At 39.5% G+C, this 18,506-nt stretch overlaps 1 protein-coding gene across 1 annotated transcript in view; it reads left to right on the top strand.

The window, feature by feature from the left end:
- The window catches only part of spock1 (SPARC (osteonectin), cwcv and kazal like domains proteoglycan 1), a 303,961-nt gene that overhangs the window by 236,632 nt on the left and 48,823 nt on the right, over positions 1–18,506 (top strand). Inside the window, exons 6-7 of the mRNA XM_072668287.1 lie at positions 4,674–4,806; positions 15,629–15,743. Of these exons, the coding sequence (XP_072524388.1) occupies positions 4,674–4,806; positions 15,629–15,743 (248 nt within the window). The remainder of the gene's footprint in view (positions 1–4,673; positions 4,807–15,628; positions 15,744–18,506) is intronic.

The raw sequence follows: 18,506 nt of genomic DNA on the forward strand, positions 1-18,506 counted from the left end.
AAACCAAAACCTAATCCTGGCCATCACCCTGGTCCTAACCCTAATCTTAACCTCAACCCAAAACCTAATCCTGATCATCATCCTGGCCCTAATTCTAACCTTAACCTCAACCCAAAGCCTAATTTTTCACCCTGGCCCTAATTCTAACCTTAACCTCAACCCAATGCCTAATTTTTCACCCTGATCCTAACCCTAATCTTTACCTCAACCCAAAACCTAATCCTGACTATCATCCTGGCCCTAATTCTAACCTTTACCTCAACCCAAGGCCTAATCCTCACCCTGGTCCTAACCCTAATCTTAACCTCAACCCAAAACCTAATCCTGACTATCATCCTGGCCCTTACCCTACCTTTAACCGCAGCCCAAAATCTAATCCTAACCCTCACCCTGCCCTTAACCTCAACCCAAAACCCAACCCTAACCTTAACCCTGGTCCTAACCCTGATCTTAATCTTAACCCAAAACCTAATCCTGGCCATAATCCTGGCCCTAATTCTAACCTTTACCTCAACCCAAGGCCTAATCCTCACCTTGGCCCTAACCCAAATCTTAACAGTAACTCAAAACCTAATCCTGACCATCATCCTAACCCTAATCCTACCTTTAACCACAAGCCTCAGTCTAATCCAGTTAAGATCCAGTTCCAGTCTGCTGTCAGCAGCAGGTCTAAAACAGCTGGTTAAGGATGAGCTGAGTCACATTCTCACAGCAGTGTTACAGCAGCTAATGTAAAGCATCCCTCTGTTTTCAGCACACGGTTTAGAAATGATCTGTGGTTGTGATGTTCTCCAGCAGTCATATGGCGGGAGCCATGGGTTTTGCCAGAGCTGAAATGATATTAGCTGAATCCAGTCTGCACTCCATCTCTATCACGGATGGCCTGCCATGTATAATCTCTCATTAATAGTTCATCACCATCCTACTGCCATCTGCGCTGGCCAATTAGTCCATAAACATGATTAAAAATCTTTTCCAAAAGCTAAATGAGCTACCAGGACATCGCTTAGTTTAAAAAACAGGGCATAATTGTTTACACTTAAAAAATTATTTTACATTCCAAGCACTCTCGTGATACCAGGCACCACTGGTGGTCTTCCTGAGGTCGTCACGCTGGCGACGGAGTGTCTGCCCCATTATTTGACCCCCCCCTCCTCTTCCTCTTCAGCCCGTGCCATGTTAGGACAAACACATATTAATTATACAGCGGCCCTTTGAGTGGGCTCAGGAGTTCATTAGGCGTAATTACTCACGCCCTCTTGATATGCAAGCACATAGTAAGCGGTGCACTGCCAAATCCTGCTCCCTGTGAAATAATGACATGCTGATCCCCATTATAAAGCAAATATGCTGCGCACACGCGATAACAATTTACACATTCCAGCACCTCATTTCCTGCCACGGCAACAAAGGGAGTGCAAATCTGTCATTAATGCCAAAGCAAATGAGGTGTGACTATCGCTTTTTTATCATTAATTTACACCAGCATTAAAAATAAATAAATTAACTAGATCGTTCGCATGTAAATAGTAAATGAATAACACAAATAACAAGACTAGATTAGATTTTCTCTAATAACAGATTAATAAACGATTAAAGCCAGGCATTATGCAGAAATGCCTATAATCCATTGAATAAATCAGAGAGATTATTATGATTATTCAGATGAGATCCGTTTAGCTCCTGCTGATGACAGGGCTGGTGTTTTGTTGATGATTCTGGACACGGCTCTTATTGAATTGGATTAATCGGTGTTAGGGAGGCTTGTTTTAGACGTGTCCCCTTACTCACCTTGACCCTGAGTTCCATCCTAACAATCTCACTCAAAACAATAAGCATCATTTCGTGGATAATGAATTCGAAGTAAGAAATGAGAGGAAATGCCCCCCTAGCACAATGCCCCCCCACTGTAAAGTTAAACCATATCTATGCAGTCTAATATGTCCAAGACAACAATAACCAAACCAACACACTGTTTGAGGAAGTTCAAGTGGTTGATAGGTGTTAACGGGCCCAAAATGTGCCAAGAAAACATTATCCACACCATAATACCACCACCACCAGACTGGACTGTTGGCACAAAACAGGCTGGGTCCATGGTTCAATGCTCTTGGCGCCAAATTCTGACCCTACCATCTGTCTGCTTCAGCAGAAATCGAGACTCATCAGACCAGGTTATGTTTTTTCAGTCTTCAGCTTTTGGTGAGTTTTGGGTGAGTCTATACCTCAACTGCAGCCTCAGCTTTCTGTTCTTGGCTGACAGAAGTGGAATGTGCTGTGTAGCCTATTCGCCACATTAGATCACTATTAACCAGTGAAAAAAAACTTAATCAGCTGAACTGAAAACATTTTCGGGGGTATAAATCACAGGAATGCAGAGATCCATGTGAAAGTTCTGAGTAGCTTTAACAATAGCCCTATAGTAAATGTGTTGAAGTTAGATTTGGCCACATAATGTGATCATGTGATGGGGAAGAGACCATCCTACCCTGGGGTAGCTACTGCTTCTCCAGAATAAAGTATGAGTATGAGAACACAGAGAGGAGTGTGCTATCACGAATAACATCACAACTGTGATTTGGGGAAGACGAGTGCTGAAGGTTATTGCACATGTATTTAGACAGTTAACAACGAAGGAGGTTGTATAAAACCACTGGACTGTAACAGGATTAAATATTAAATACTGTTAACTCCTTATTAATAATACATGTTCATTATTAAATATAAATATTGAATACCATTATATATTATGAATGTGATAAATATTACATATAAATATTAAAGGTGCATGTATTTGTCACTGTACAGTGTGCACAGCGAAATGGGTCCTCCGCATTTAAACCATCTGTGGTAGTGAACACACACTCACACACACACACACTAGTGAGCTAGGGCAGTGAGTACACACACACACCCAGAGCGGTGGGCAGCCAACTCCAGGGGAGCAGAGAGGCTCATGGGCCCAACAGTGGCAGCTTGCCAAGCCCGGGAATCGAACCCACAACCCTGTTATCGATAATCCGGCACTCTAACCGCTGAGCCACCACTGCCCCTATAATCTTACATATAGAAAATAAATACATTATTGATATACTGTTTTTTAATTGTTTTAAAAAAATAAACAGGCAGTATGAAAGGAATTTTTTTGGAGGGGACTGATGACTCTGGAGCCTCATGTTGTTTATTACTTAGAGCAGACTCACTATTTCCACTAAAAGTATCTATAACTCGGCAGAATTGCTCTAAAATTATATGTAATACTAATTTACTATTTATATCATATACTCATGATGTGATATTTTCCTATATTTATTTTTTTTTTTCTTTTTCGTTTCGTTTTATTTTCATAAAGAGGCACCTCCACTGGCATGTCACCAACAAAAAGAAATCCCCTTTAAAGGAAGAGGATCATCCACATGTCGTTTTTCATAATCAAGAGGAAGCAGCTAGTAAAGTAAAAGAAATGGAAACAGCTGTTATTTACCAGGCCAGCTGGCAAAGAAGCAGAGAGAGGCGAGTGGTAATTTAGTGAGTGCTGGAGGAGATGATTCTCTGAAAGCTCTTAGAAGGAGGAGAGCAAGAGAGAGAGAGAGAGAGAGGCAGACAAACAGAAAGAGAGAGAGAGAGAGAGAGAGAGAGTCTCACTTCTGTTCAGCCATCCAGAAGGATGGTGCTGTGTGTGTGATTGGAACAGAGGTAGAGGGCAACCTCTACAGGGGAATTGTGGGTGGTAGGCTACTTAATACACTCTCAGCTCCTCTGTGTGATACAACTCAACACTATACTCAACACTGGGACGCACAAGCATACGCATATACATACACAGTTGCTCGTGGGTGCATTATCAAAACGAACAGAGCAAATCAGCAGCACATAGAGAGAGCAGACAGCACACATAGACACACACTGACTGTCCTCATGTAAACTGCTCTCTCTCTCTGACCTCATCCCTCTACGCTCCTAAAAGTAAAGGGTTCTTTGCCATAAAAGTGCCATAAAAAGTTCCATAAAGCAAAAAAGATTCTGAGGGCATCACAGTGCACTGGAATTTGTAATACATCCTTTACTGGGACTAACTGCTGCTTCAGTGTGCAGCGACCACACACACTCACACAGAGGAACATACTGTATGCAGCAGTTTAACCCTTGGGACATTACAACAGATAAGCATACACACGTAATCCCTTTACTTTACTAGAGTGTAACACAGATTGTGTATCAGCAATCAGCAGGGTGCACTCACACTGATACACACCCCTTTCCAGTTCAGTTGCTGAGCCCCTCACTAACCCCTCAGTAGGCCATTGTTTCACCCGTGGACCTGTGTGACTTGCACACAATAAGCTGGCATTTGCAGGCTGTTATTATAGCATTGGTGTCGCGCCTCTCTGGCAATCACACACAAATTATGCCATCTCTACCTCATGGCTCTGCACACTGTGTGTGTGTGTGGCTTTGTTTTCTGTTTTACAAGTAATTCATATTCTATGAATGAACAAGTGTCACACTGTCCTGGTTTTATCTCTCTCTGTCCCTCTGCTGGAGTGCCAGTCTCGCAGGGGGAGAGAGGGCTGTTCCCAGGTTAGATAAACTACACTCTGCTCATAAAATAAAGAAATAACAACACTTTTATCCTCCTGCTCTCTCTCTCTCTCTCTCTCTTTCTCTTTCAGTGTTAAGCCAAGGAAAGGTAGTGTTCCCCATAAGCACTGGATTGGAGCAATGACTCATGGGAAATGTAGGTCATGTCCTGTTGTTCATCCCAGTCCAGTGTGCGGCTCTGATGGGCATACCTATTCCTCAAAGGTAAGTTTACTGGCATGTCATCATCATCATCATCAGTATAATAAAAATTGTCTGCATAATTATCAACATCATCATTATTGTCACCACCATTATAATTGCCATCGTAATTACTGTCAAAATAATTATAATGTCAATACCACCATTACCACAATCAAATTTACACACACAGTCACTTTCACCACCATCATCGAAATACTGATTATACTCATCACCATTACCATTACCATCTTTATATCTGTTACACAGTTATGCAGAGTATAAAAACGCCGCAGACACAGTATTAAACAGATTACTGGAGAATTATATGTTAAGCATTACGTGAAAAAATATGAACACAGATCCTGATTGAAATCACTTAAATAACAGAACAGAACAGCCAGGTCTTAAGAAAGTATTCATTGGACACAGTCAATGTTATCTTTCACCACACCGATGTGAGGATTTCACGAAAGGAGGGCTTTGATTCAGCCGGGTTCTTTACGTGGAGTCATTAGAGTACAGAATAACGTGTGATCCATCTGCGCATAGCTGACTCTGAGTTAAGCATTTATTAACAGCGGGAGTCCTTGAACTGTGAGTTTTAGAGACTCACTGTTGTATATGCGAGCTTGTGTGTGTGTGTGTGTATGTGTGGGAGTGTTTGAGAAGTGAAAAGCATGCAAGTAGAGGTCAGTCAGTGTATTTGTGAAAGCAAGACACTTGAGCTTGACATTTAACATCTTGGGCTGTGACTCAGCATAAACCTAAATCAACCCTTTAACACCTGAATCTACCAGCCATTTCTCTCTCTCTCTCACTCTCTCTCTCTCTCTCTCTCTCTCTGATTTTGTAGCACTGTGTGCGTAAATTGTTCAGTCATTGGTGATGGATGATCGGGTGGATGAACTGTGTCCGCTGTCGCTATTGGATTCTCGAGTTTGTGCGTTTTTCCTTCCCTCTCTCGCTCTCCCTCCATCCCTTTTTCCATTCGTCTCTCGCCTCTCCAATTATCCCTCCCTCCATCCCTCTGTCACCTCTGCTATAGACTGGGTAGAGTCCTGCAGGGTATAAATATAGAGAAATGGAGGGGCACCTGCTGCTACCCTCTAACCAATTCACATACACACACATTTCCCTCAATCAACCTAAACACACACACACACACACACACACACACACAAACAAAGACACACACACACACAAACACACACACACACACAAATATATATGCTTTTTTCCACACAGGTCTACTTAACATGGTTTGTGGGCAAAAAGCAGTTGTAAATCATGTTTATATGACTGTTTTTCTCAGAGTTGTATCGGTACACAAAAGTCAGGGTTCAGTTTGCAATGCAGTTAGGACCTCTAGGTCAGAGTAAGTGTATGGTACAGCAGGGGAAAAATAAACTAACCCAAGTTTCTTTTCATTTAATTTGAACATACAGCTGTGCCAGTATTGCCCTATTTCCCCTCGCATAGTCTCCCCACATACACACACCCCTAAAAACCCAGACAAACCTTCTTTGTTTAAACCTCCTTGATTTCATGAGCTGTTAAACATAAGATGTTAAAATCAGAATTTGTTTTTTCTACTACAGTTCCCACAATTCCATGCAAAAAAGGTTTCTGGGTGGCACACACACTTTTAATTACTGTATTTATCCCAATAGCATGTACCATGTGTTCTCACCGCACCGTTACACCTCTAGTCTTTACACATTACAGCTAAACAGGCTGATTGTGTCACTGTGTCTTTAAGGCTGATATATGAATCTCTGTATCTGTTCTCATCTCATATTTTTACACCTTCCGCCCGCATCGTTTTAAAGGGAAGTGACACACTGTGACACACTGATCCACGCTGGTTTGTTGCACGTACGCCCAAAACACACCCAGATTCATTAAGAGACTTAGTATTTTCCTTATTTTTCAGCAAAAACACATACATACATTCATTAATTAATTATTTAATTAATGTAATTAAAATCATTTATTAACCTCAAGCTTATAGCTTAAGGTTTCTGGGTGGCACACACACTCATGAAATTACTGAAGTGAATTTAGCCCAATAGCATGTACCATGTATTCACTACTTTACACCCTGCGCAAGGCGCGTCACGATACTCATTGCTATCTAACACCCCTCGACATTTTTACACCTTTCGTCTGTGTCATTTGAATAGCATGGTGCAGTGGTTAGGTGCGAATACACGTACCGTTACACCTCTAGTCTTTACACATTAGACACAGCTAAACAGGCTACTGTGTCTTTAAGGCTGACATATGGATCTCTATATCTGTTTTCATTGGCTGTCTTCTGTTGAACCAACAAATTAAAGCTGTTTTAAGTTGTATAGACTGAAACTCTTCTTAAAACCTTTGGATGAATTGCAGGTCTAAACTCTATTGCATTGTTTTTATCTTAAATCACAAAAATCTATCAATTCACGACGGGCCATTTTTTGCAGCTTTGCAGCTTTTTAAATAAGGAGTCAAATCTGTAAAGCAATACAGCAAGCATTATTGTTTTTTATATTGTATGATTTAGGCCCTTGAATGCACACCTTTTAATACAGCTTGACAACAACCCTCTGCTAATATACATACACATCTCTAGCACCCTGTTTATTCACCTTGTACACTGAAAAAACCTGTGAAGTGCCTTCATGTTGATTCTTGTTGTATCTTTGAACTTAGATACAACAGGATGGTCTTACTGTGTTGGTTGATCTCAGCCAGGGGAAAGGCTGAGACACAATGAGTGGAGGGCCGCTGCAAGCTCTGAAACACACATAGCAATGTGTGTGTATGTGTGTGTTTGTGTATGTGTGGTGTATCTCTAAATCTCTAACAGTCTCTCTTGTGGCTCTCGCTACGTGGCTAGGAGACTTTAGTCCTCTCTCCTGTGCCGGTGAGAGCTGAACATTTATGCTGTGGATGTTCCTCCCTGAACCAGCAGCAGCTGGCTATCCATAATCAGGGGAGGGGCATCAGCACGAATTGGCAGGCGAACCGGTGACTCTGTCTTCCTCCTCCTGCCACAGTTTGCTATGGCTTATCACTGAATAAGACGTTAGAATTATATTTAAAAAAAATCCACTGCTGCATTTATTAAATATTGACTGTTGAATTATATAAGCCGGTTGTCACACTATGATAGAACATGTTGATCTCACGTTCGGATAAGAAAACAGCTACAAAAACCTGTGTCATCATAATTCACCAATACAAATGAACAAACAGACAGTGACAAGATAAAAGTCACTAATACAATTTAAAGCACTAACAAAAAATATATTTTATTTCTGCTACTTTGCACAGCCCTGTTTTTTTTGCTAAAAGGTTTAGAAAAACAGGTATTATTTGTTTTATTAATAGCTAGCAAATACATCTTAAATTCAACCTAAAGCTAAATTTAAAAGGTAATAGCTACATAGGAGGCATATAGTACTTGAGTGATTCATAATCTAAATAATTGATTATTTGTTTTAATAGTCAACAGATTTGACTGTCAAAAAAGTTGTTTGTTGCATCGCAACTGTAATTAATGGCTGTTATGCTGTTTGTCCAATTTTTTTGCTGTTATACTTTGATGAATTTAACATCAAACTTTTGAGGTGTTAGTGCCCATGCTGTGCTGGCATGTTCACACATTGCAATGTAGTGTAGTGCTAATGACCAAAGAATGCATTAGTGAAACTGCAAATCTAGGCTTTATTAGAGCAATAAAAAACAACCCAGTTGTTACCAGCTGCAGGGCTGCCACTCATCAGATGTTTTTTTCTCTTTTACACCATTCTGAGTAAACTCTAGAGACTGCTGTCTTGAAAAAATATATTAGATCAGCAGTTTTAGAAACACTCAAACCACCTGACTCCCACAATCATGCCACTCTCAAAATCACTGAGATCACATTTTTTCCCCATTCTGATGGTTGATGGGAACATTACCTAAAACTGCTTCCACATGATTACCTGGTTATATAATTACATTAATGAGTGAGCGTACAGGTGTTCAGAATGGAGTGCTTTATTGGTAATATACATCTTGGATTTTAACATACATACATTTTAACAACATCTTGCAGTCTAATTAACGTAACCAAAAATAAAAAGCTTTTTTTTTTGCTGTTTCACTTTTAAAAAACAAAGCATCTTTACCTTTTAAACAAACACCCATTGTAGGAAAATAAGGATTGAGATAGAGAGGACTGAGAGAGAGAATGAGGGAGCGCGTGCCAGGCCTCGTCAGGGTGCTGCTGTGTGCTGGAGCCAGTTGTTCAGGGAATGAAGGATGAAAGGCAGAGAGGGAAGGAATGAGGTTTAGGAGGATAAAGAAGGCGAGGGTGTTCAGTGAGGCACAATTCACTGTTCTGTTCTCCCTAGCAGTGCTGGCTCCAATTCCTGCTTATAGAGCTTAACTATGTGTAATTGATCTGCTAATACTGTTACAGGATCGAATGTGTACACACACACACACACACACACACACACACACACCCACTTCTGTTCACACACCGCTTACTGTACACAGCAGATTTACTGCATAATAACCTCTTCTGTCTTCTTCCCTCTCTCTCTCTCTCTCTCTCTCTCTCTCTCTCTCTGTCTGTCTCTCTGTCTCTCACTCTCCCTTCCTCTTTTTAAATTCAGTAAAAGGAGCTTTACTGGCTTTACCATATTAAGTGAATGGCAACATTAGCAGTATAGCCAAATTATTACAATTATTATAATTATTACAGTAAAATTGTTTATATCACACACACACACACATACACCATTTGTGCAAGTTGTGACATATACTGAATATATATATATATATATATATATATATATATATATATATATATATATATACACACTTTGTATATTCTGTAGTGTTGCTACACATCAGAAACACCACTGAAGCCATACCACGGCTGTGCCAACTCGCTCTCCCTCAGGCTGGGGTATCCTGCATGTACTTCCTCTGTACGTATCTGCTAGTTAAGAAGCAGTGTGATGGTCCTGTGCTTTCTGCATTTCAGCAGCACTTATTCAGGGAGTTGATTAAACTGAGGCAAGTCGTTACTGAGAGAAACTGTTTGATGTTTGTGTTTTTGACAGTAAAGGCTTCCCTTTCCTCACTGTGACCTCAGAGCTAGGCTTGTCACGGTCTGTCACAGTGTCACGATTTTATGGTTAGTTAAAGTGTTATGATTGAACAGGTATCTCACTTTCCAAAATTCTGTTTAGATTGCCTTTCTGTCTAGTTTTGTCTACAACCCTGCTGAAAAAAAAACAGTGTGGACCATATATCATCTCTACCACACAACAATATTCTATGTTCTTTTGATGTGATTTGAATCTGCCAGTTCTTTACATTGTGGAAAAATAGATAAAAGAACCAGTAGAAATACTTTGAGAATGGGAAATTGGAATAAAATATTTCACATTGACTTCTATTAAAAGTTATAAAGAGAAGATTTTTCCTCCTTCTGTAAAATTTAAGTCTTTCGAGTGACAGCGACGATAAGCTGGTTTATTCTGGGTGTGGAGTGGTTGAGCTGCATGTCAGCATTTAGAAGACAACATATTTATTTATTTACTTTTTTTTAGCACAGTGTGTGCATTCACTAATGTTCTCAAATATATATATATATTTTCTCATAGATATATATATATATATATATATATATATATATATATATATATATATATGTTTATTTTACACTAACAGTGATGATTGATGGATATAACTCTGGCTAATATGTTGTGATATCTTTGGAAACTGTATGGAAAAGTTATTCTGCAAAAATCTGTATTTCTTTCCTGGTTACCGTCTGTGATTCCCTTAAGTTAACGCCATAAGAACCAGTGCATTTAGCAACACAGTGGCCTGCAAATAAAATAAATAAATGATTACAGTATACAGTATTACAGTATAAACAAAGATTTATTTTTTTTAATTACTAATATAATTTTGTTGACCATTTATTTCACAAGGCTGTGATAAGGCAAGTTATAAGGCACTCTTTTGTCAAATCACTCTCACTCCAGTCCAGTTTCTGAGAAATGTTAAAACAATTGCAACTGGTAGTGTTCTGTGTGATGCGCACTCAACAATTTAAGAATAATCTTGTCCAAGGATGCTTTTGGGAAATCCAGACAAGTTTATGTATTTTTACCTCTCTCTCCATCTCTCTCTCTGTGCTTCTCTCTCTCTCCCTCTCTCTCTCTTATTTGTAATGTTATCCTCTTTAGAGTGTTTCCTCCTCCATGTTTTTTTTTATCTCTCTCTTCCAGCAGCACTGTGTGTGTGTGTGTCTGCTGTGAATGTACCTGTCACACTGTAATCACATTAGAATGGTCATGCCGTTTGCCACCAATCCTTCCAAATTGAATTTTTTAGAGAAATATATCACACGCTCTCCTCAGGCAAGCCGTCTAATTCCACTTTCATTTTCCGTGTGTTTCTATGTTTGCACATGAGTGTATGCCTCTGCGTGCATATATTCAGACCTGCACTGTGTGTGTGTGTTTGTGAGCATGTGTGTGAATGTATGTGTAAATGTGTGTGTGAGCAGTTTTAATTAGTATACATTAGCCTTGTGATTGTTATGTTGTAATGAAGATGGATGAGTTTAAACGAGATGCTGTGAAATTGAATATGTCTGAGAAATGTGTGTGTGTGTGTGTGTGTGTGTGTGTGTGTGCATGGGAAAATTGAATATGTCAGTGAGGCAGGAGAGATTTGCATTGACAGCTATCACTGTGCGTCTCTAAGCCCTTCATACATCTGTCACAACACACTGTGAGTGTGACAGAGTGTGTTTCTGCTGCAGACACACAACACAAAGACAGACGACTGCTTCTGTTAAAAGTGCTCCTCAATTTCTAAATGAAATTTCATAAGCTGTTTAAGTACACAACTGGGTGTCTGCTATACTACTAATACTAATGTACAATAAGCCTTTTAAAACATGTGGTGTGTCTTGTAATGCAAGTTATTAAGCATATATTATCACGTAAGTTCACATCTTATTGGCTTAAAATTTACACTTGACATAATAAGATTCATAAAGTTTCTGTGTGCTTATTGCAGGGTCAATATTTAAGCATATTACTTAAGAGTGAAATGCAAGGCTTATAAGTCACAAAAATCAATGAATCATTAATTAGAGTGTAAAACTGTTAAACTGCTGTTCAGTATGTCAGTTAATATCCCATATATTTTAAAGGTTTATTGAAGTATAGACTAAGACTAAGAATAGAATGCATAAGCATCTCAACCACTTCAACAAGGTCAAAATTGTGATGGGTAGACGATGGTCAGGGCTTCTCTAAAACATCGGGCTGGTCTTGTGGGGGTGTTCCCGGTATTGTAAGTATGTGTGTAAGTGCCGCAAGAAATGACAGGTTTGTGGGCTCCCAAGGCTCACTGACGAGAGAAGCAAGCCAGTCTGGTCCGATCTCCAAGAGCTAATGTAGCACAAATATGCTGAAAATGGTCAGGCTGATGTCTTGTGGAGCAATTTTGGCGACTATTTATGTCTCAACAGAGTCTGTTAACAGTGTTTATTCTGCATTGTTACAGCTAGGGATAGTGATTATCACATCCAAGCATGCACTAATGCAGTGCATAACACACAAAGCCTGAATTTAAGCAAACCATTAGGAAATGTTTTGGCTCTACTGAACAAAAAACAAGACATATTAGTAATACTCAAAGATAGTCTTAACAATTGCATGGCAAATTTTTATATTTTTAAATTATTTTGCTTTTGAAACTTTATAAGAAACTTAATTAGAAAGTTTATGAGCTTTATTTATTGAAAAACAAACTATTTTATTTAGAACTGTGTAAATGACCCATTTTTAAAGGTTTCCCTATTCTGCATAGGTAGTGACATACACAGTATGGACAAACGTATTGGTGATTCACTCCCATTGCCACAGGTGTATAAAATCATGCACCTAGCCATGCAGTCTGCCTTGAACGCCAGTGCAAGAAGTTTATTGAATTCCAGCATGGTACTGTAATAGGATGCCTCTGCTGCAACAAATGAATTTGTGAAATTTATTTCCTCCTGGATATTCCATCACCATTGGCTGTGAGTGGTATTATTGAAAAGTGGAAGTGTTTAGGAACCACAGCCACGAAGTGTCAAGCCACATAAAGTTACAGAGCAAGAGTTGCATAGTGTAAGTCCCCAATGCTCTGCTGACTCAATAACAGTTCCAAACTTGCTGTCAGAGCTATTAGGGGACCACCTCCATGTTAATACTTATAGATTTAGAATGGGATGTCTTAAGAGCTCTTGTAGGTGTAATGTGTTATATTATGAGTTGCATTTGCATTTACCTTCTTTATCAACAGCTTTCAGTCTGACTTTTTTACTTCTTCCAGTATTACAACAATTAGAACAAATGTAATATGAGTTTTTATTCACACAAACAAGAAAACAGCTTCAGCTCATTCAAATTCTATATATATTATAACAAAATATCTTCTTATAAGTCGCTTCTACTTGTAAACACAAACATATGATTAAACGAAAGTTTAGTTTACTTACAGCAGCAATTCTCTGCTTGTTTTGCTTGTGAGCTTTGAGTGAGAAATAATGAACCTACAATTATAACATGCATTTTAATCAACTCTTAGTAAATGGGTTTTGCCAAAACAATCATATAAAGTGTTGGATAGAATATATCTCAAATTACACACTCACTGCTCTCACAAATCGAACAATGACTGTGTAATGCTTTAATAAACTGCACATAAAATCACAATTTGGCAATACTCAATCATTGTCATAGCAAACTTCATTTTATTTGGATTTGTTTTACTCTAGACATTGCAGTTTTTATGGAGTAATGCCACTGAAGGGTTACTTTAGAGTAGTGAGTGTGAAGACCCTGGCCTTTTAAACCTTAGTTAGTGCACTGACAAATCCCTTTTTAAACATGGGGGCATGATAAGTTCGTTTGATGGGGCTTTGCTGTTCCAAGCACAAGATGAGCTGATGCACCACAGCAGTCAGCAGAAACTGCTTATCAACTGGAGTATGTGTTTCACTGGAGTGAAACTCTGAAGGGTATGTCTTCATTACGTTTAGGGAACATACTATTATTATTATTATTATTATTATTATTATTATGCTATTTTGACTCCAGTCAACTTGTCTTCACTCCAGACTTTTTATTGTTCTTGTTAAAAGGTCTGTTAGCAGTTGTTGTACCTTTGAAAGTACATTTATATTGATTTTACATTAGAGGACAAAATTAAATGTTCCAGTACGGTACAGATTTTTCTAACATTGTACAGTAAGGTGACATAGGTCATAATATAATAGTACTTCAACTCTGCTGGGATGACTGTAGTCAGTTACAAATAATAAAACAGCCAGCGAAAGAACCTGTCTGCTTTCAGCACCACGGACAGCGTCATATGCATTGACTAACAGCTACCATTTAGTTGTTGAGTACCTGAGCACAGAGGCTCATATTCAACAATGAAGGCTAAATAAATAGTTTATCTAAAATCAAAAAAGTCATTCAGAATTCATCAGAAGCTTCCCTTTTTGACCGTTTTTGGCAGTGAAACACTGGCATGACTGCTACTGAGGGCTGAATTGCTTAGTGATCTGATCAGCTCAAAGTGGCTTGTCCTGACATTATGAATGTACATAACAATGTCCACACTGTTAGAAAGTCCTGTGTACACACTCACAGCCGCACACACATACACATACAGGCATGCAGTATGTATGTGTGAGTGATTGAGGTGTGTTAATGAGAGAGAACTGTTTGGAGTTTTGAATCGTAATTAAAACACACCATTAAAAAGTCTCAACACAATTATCCATCTTGTTTCTCTATCAGACTAGAGCGTCTGAATAATGATAGGATCTCGTTCTTGTTAACGCTCTGCATTTTAATTGCGTTTTGCATGGCTGGGTAATTCATTTCTGTTTTTTTCCCCCATCTCTTTTCAAACCGCTGCTACTACATGAACAGAATGTGAAATTACCTCAAACTTCGACTGACTGCAGCAGTATTTTTCTGCATTATGCATTGTGTTATTATATGCTGACACAGTTTTGATATTTAGTATGTAATACAAAGGAGTGGTATTTAGAAATGTATAAAGTATGTATTAGGGCCACATAATCTAATTAAAGCCAGTGAAACATGGCTCTTCATCTCTGATACACAATAGTGGCAGAAAACAACAGGCCAGTCTCAAATGTCTTTCTAAGCCCTGCGGTCCCTCTGTACTTAGGGAACAATTTCAACATGCACGTATGTAGGACACAAGTCTTCAGGGGTATGAGGTTTGGGACAGATTTAGGCCACTGAACTGTATCTGGCAGTATGTTAGCAATCCTGTTAGCTTAATGCAGCTCAATGACTAGGTAAGCTAAAGCATCTAAGTCAACCTGAAATCAAACTGACCTTTTATTTATTTATTTAAAATAATTTAAAAGAATGTCTTTAATTACATCACCAAGCACCAGGGGACAAGATAGAATTAACCTATAATATCACAGCTTTTCGAGAGAAACAGCTCAGCTAACTCAAATACTGTCCCTAGGAAATGTAACTCACACCTTCATATGCAAAACACGCTCACTCTGACTGTTCCTTGCTTGCATTACAAGGAATTGTGGGTGATAGTTCTCTGCTGCATCCACATAAATATTTAGAGCTTTGCAAAAGGTTACTAAAAAGATCATGTAGAGGCTCAACCCCTTCAAACCCCAAAGTACTAACTGTCCCAAAGTGTCAACTGGGACAGGAGCAGAGGCCTCCTATCTTAGTGTGAACTACAATACCCATAGTCCTTCTTTGTCTCCTCACAGTGTAAGCTGGAGTTCCAGGCATGCATTGCAAAAAAGACCATCTCAGCCAAGTGCGAGGGACCATGCCCCTGCCTGCCTGGTCAGGAAGTCATCAAACCACACAGTGAAAAGAAAGGTAAGTTACTTCTTATTTCATCACAGCATTGTGGGTGTTGTAGTGCACAAGCATAAGAATCCTGTGTGTAGACACTGACAAGGCCCATGGCTAAAACCTAAAGAATGAGGCTATTTTAGGAAGGCTTACTGCTGTTTTAGTGTTTCTTTACATACTGTTAAATGGCTAAACTGCTGATGCTGATGGAAGCACCATGGGAATTCTAGTAACCCCAGAGACTGTGTTTGAACAGGAAGGTACCCATACAGTCAGTGCGTCCTCATTGAGTTTAATGGGTGTGTGGTCATGTGCCTGGCCAGGCTTGAGAAGGGGGTTAGCCCAGCAGGGGCTTCACCCAGAAGGGGGTTTGCTCAGGAGGGGGTTCGCCCAGGGCACCATTCAAGCTAGACCCGCCACTTTTAAACACACTCAGACACTACCATAGTCCATCCAGCAATAAAGGCAGCACAGAGCTTCTTTTACAGTGATTGCCCATAGAAAGCAGCAATTCCACATGCTGACACAGTACGTTTTACTGTGATCACTTGGTTACTAGAGCTGTATATTATCACTGTTGTAACACACTTTGTATTATTGGCATGTTAAATTTGGCATGTTTTTTTTTAATGTTTGGAGAAGTACTGTTGGATCTGTCCATTATTCATGAAATGCTCTCGCAGTGTGACGAGCAGGCTAGTTTTATTTACACCAATGAGGGTTAAAGAGTGATGACTCTGTCACCTCCCTCTGCACTGCACTGCCCTGCCTTTCAATACCTCTGGGTGAATTGGTTTTGACCCCTGTAGTAATTAGCTGAGCTGAGCTCCAGGAGTCAGGATTAAAGCTGATGTTGAAGTACAGAGGAGAGATTGGAGCAGTGCACAGCTAGAGGAGTATTACTAAGCTGACTTCAGCTGTTATACACACTGTGTGATTGTGAGTTGCGTAGTGGGGTAGTGTGTCTGTGTGTGTGTTTGATCACTGTGCCCTGAGTCCCAGTAAATGGTGAATTATAAGTTCCAGGACTGAGGTCACAGAGAGAGAGAGCAGTTTACATGGGGACATTCGCGAGTTTGGCTGTGTTCGCTATGATGATGCACCCAAGAATAACTGTGTGTGTGTGTGTGTGTGTAATCACAATCTCCTCTTCCTCTACTCAAAGGTATTTCCCGAAGGCATTGCGATATGCCTCTTGCTCCTATAGTTTACTGTGAAAATCTCTCTCGCTCGCTCTCTCGCTCTTTCTGCTGGCTGGAGGCCGTGGCTCAAATGCTGTTAGTAAAGAAGGCCGTCTGTTCAGAAGATGAATCACATATCCGCTGTACTTTCCATATTGGCTTCTGCTTACAGCGCATCTCTCTCTCTCTCTCTCTCTCTCTCTTTCTCTTTCTTTAGCTCATTCTTCACTTTTAGCTCTCTTCAGTTTGCTTCAGATCAGTTCAATTATTTTAAATTCACTGTAGGTCAGTCCTGTAGGTTAGTTAGCATTTTGGTTTAGTTCAGGTTAGTTTCTTTCAGTTCAGATCAGTTCAGTTCACTTCAGTTTAGTTAAGTCAATGTAGTTTGGTTTAGCATTTCGGTTCAGTTAAGTTTCTTCCAGTTCAGTGTCTTTCAGTTTAGTTCAGTTCAGTTCAGTTCAGTTCAGTTCAGTTCAGTTCAGTTCAGTCAATGTAGTTTGGTTTAGCATTTTGGTTCAGTTCAGTTTCTTTCAGTTAATTTCAATTCAGTTCAGTTTCTTTCAGTTCAGTTCAGTTCAGTTCAGTTTCTTTCAGTTCAGTTCAGTTCAGTTCAGTTTTTTTCAGTTCAGTTCAGTTCAGTTCAGTTCAGTTCAGTTTCTTTCAGTTCAGTTCAGTTCAGTTTCTTTCAGTTCAGTTCAGTTCAGTTTAGTTCAGCTCTGAAGAGAGACATTTGAAGGCAGATGTTAATAATTGTCATTCTGCTAAAACTGCTAAAGGATTTTATCTTCAGAGATCACAACAAGGAAGATCAACCAACAAAAATCTTGTCATTTGCATATTTTTGACATTGCCATGGTAACATAAATAGCAGTTAGTTGACAGAGGGACCCCAGGTGGCCTCCAACTCCATTCCCTCAGTTTCATTCATTTAATCTGTCAGAGCTGAAGTTAATTTTTTTTGCATACCGTTGTGACAAATATTTGAACAAGAGATAGAATTGAGCTCTGAAAACTGGGAAAGGGTGTGTTCACTCACAAAGTTAAAAGCTCTCTCTGTCTTTCTCTCTCTCTCTCTCTCTCTCTATATATATATATATATATATATATATATACATCTGTCTCACATTTTTTCAGGTGTTGAGATTTGTGTGTGTGTGTGAGAGAGAGAGAGAGAGAAAGAGAGAGAGAGATGTGTTATGATGTCTTTATTTTAATGGACTCAAAGTACTGACAAGATCTTTAATTGGAAAAGATTTGCGTGAGTCGGATAAATCTGAATATATTAAGTGGCAATTATGTCACACACACTCACACACACACACATACAAGATAGAACTGTCATTCTCTTTCATTCGTCCTTGCTCTTTGTCTCACCATCCTCCTATCACATTTGTTCGCCTCTCACCCTCTGCTCTCTTTCTCTCACCCTCTGCTCACTTTCTCTCACTCTCTCCTCGCTTTCTCTGATGATCTACTCACTTTCTCTTACCCTCTCCTCATGTTTCCCCCTCTATGCACTTTTCTCACCTTCTGCCCTCTTTCTCTCACTCTCTGCTCCCCTTTTCTCACACTCTACTCACTTTCTCACCTTCTTCTCTCTTTCTTG

Source organism: Salminus brasiliensis, chromosome 2 (assembly GCF_030463535.1).
Source record: "Salminus brasiliensis chromosome 2, fSalBra1.hap2, whole genome shotgun sequence".
Lineage (NCBI taxonomy): Eukaryota > Metazoa > Chordata > Actinopteri > Characiformes > Bryconidae > Salminus > Salminus brasiliensis.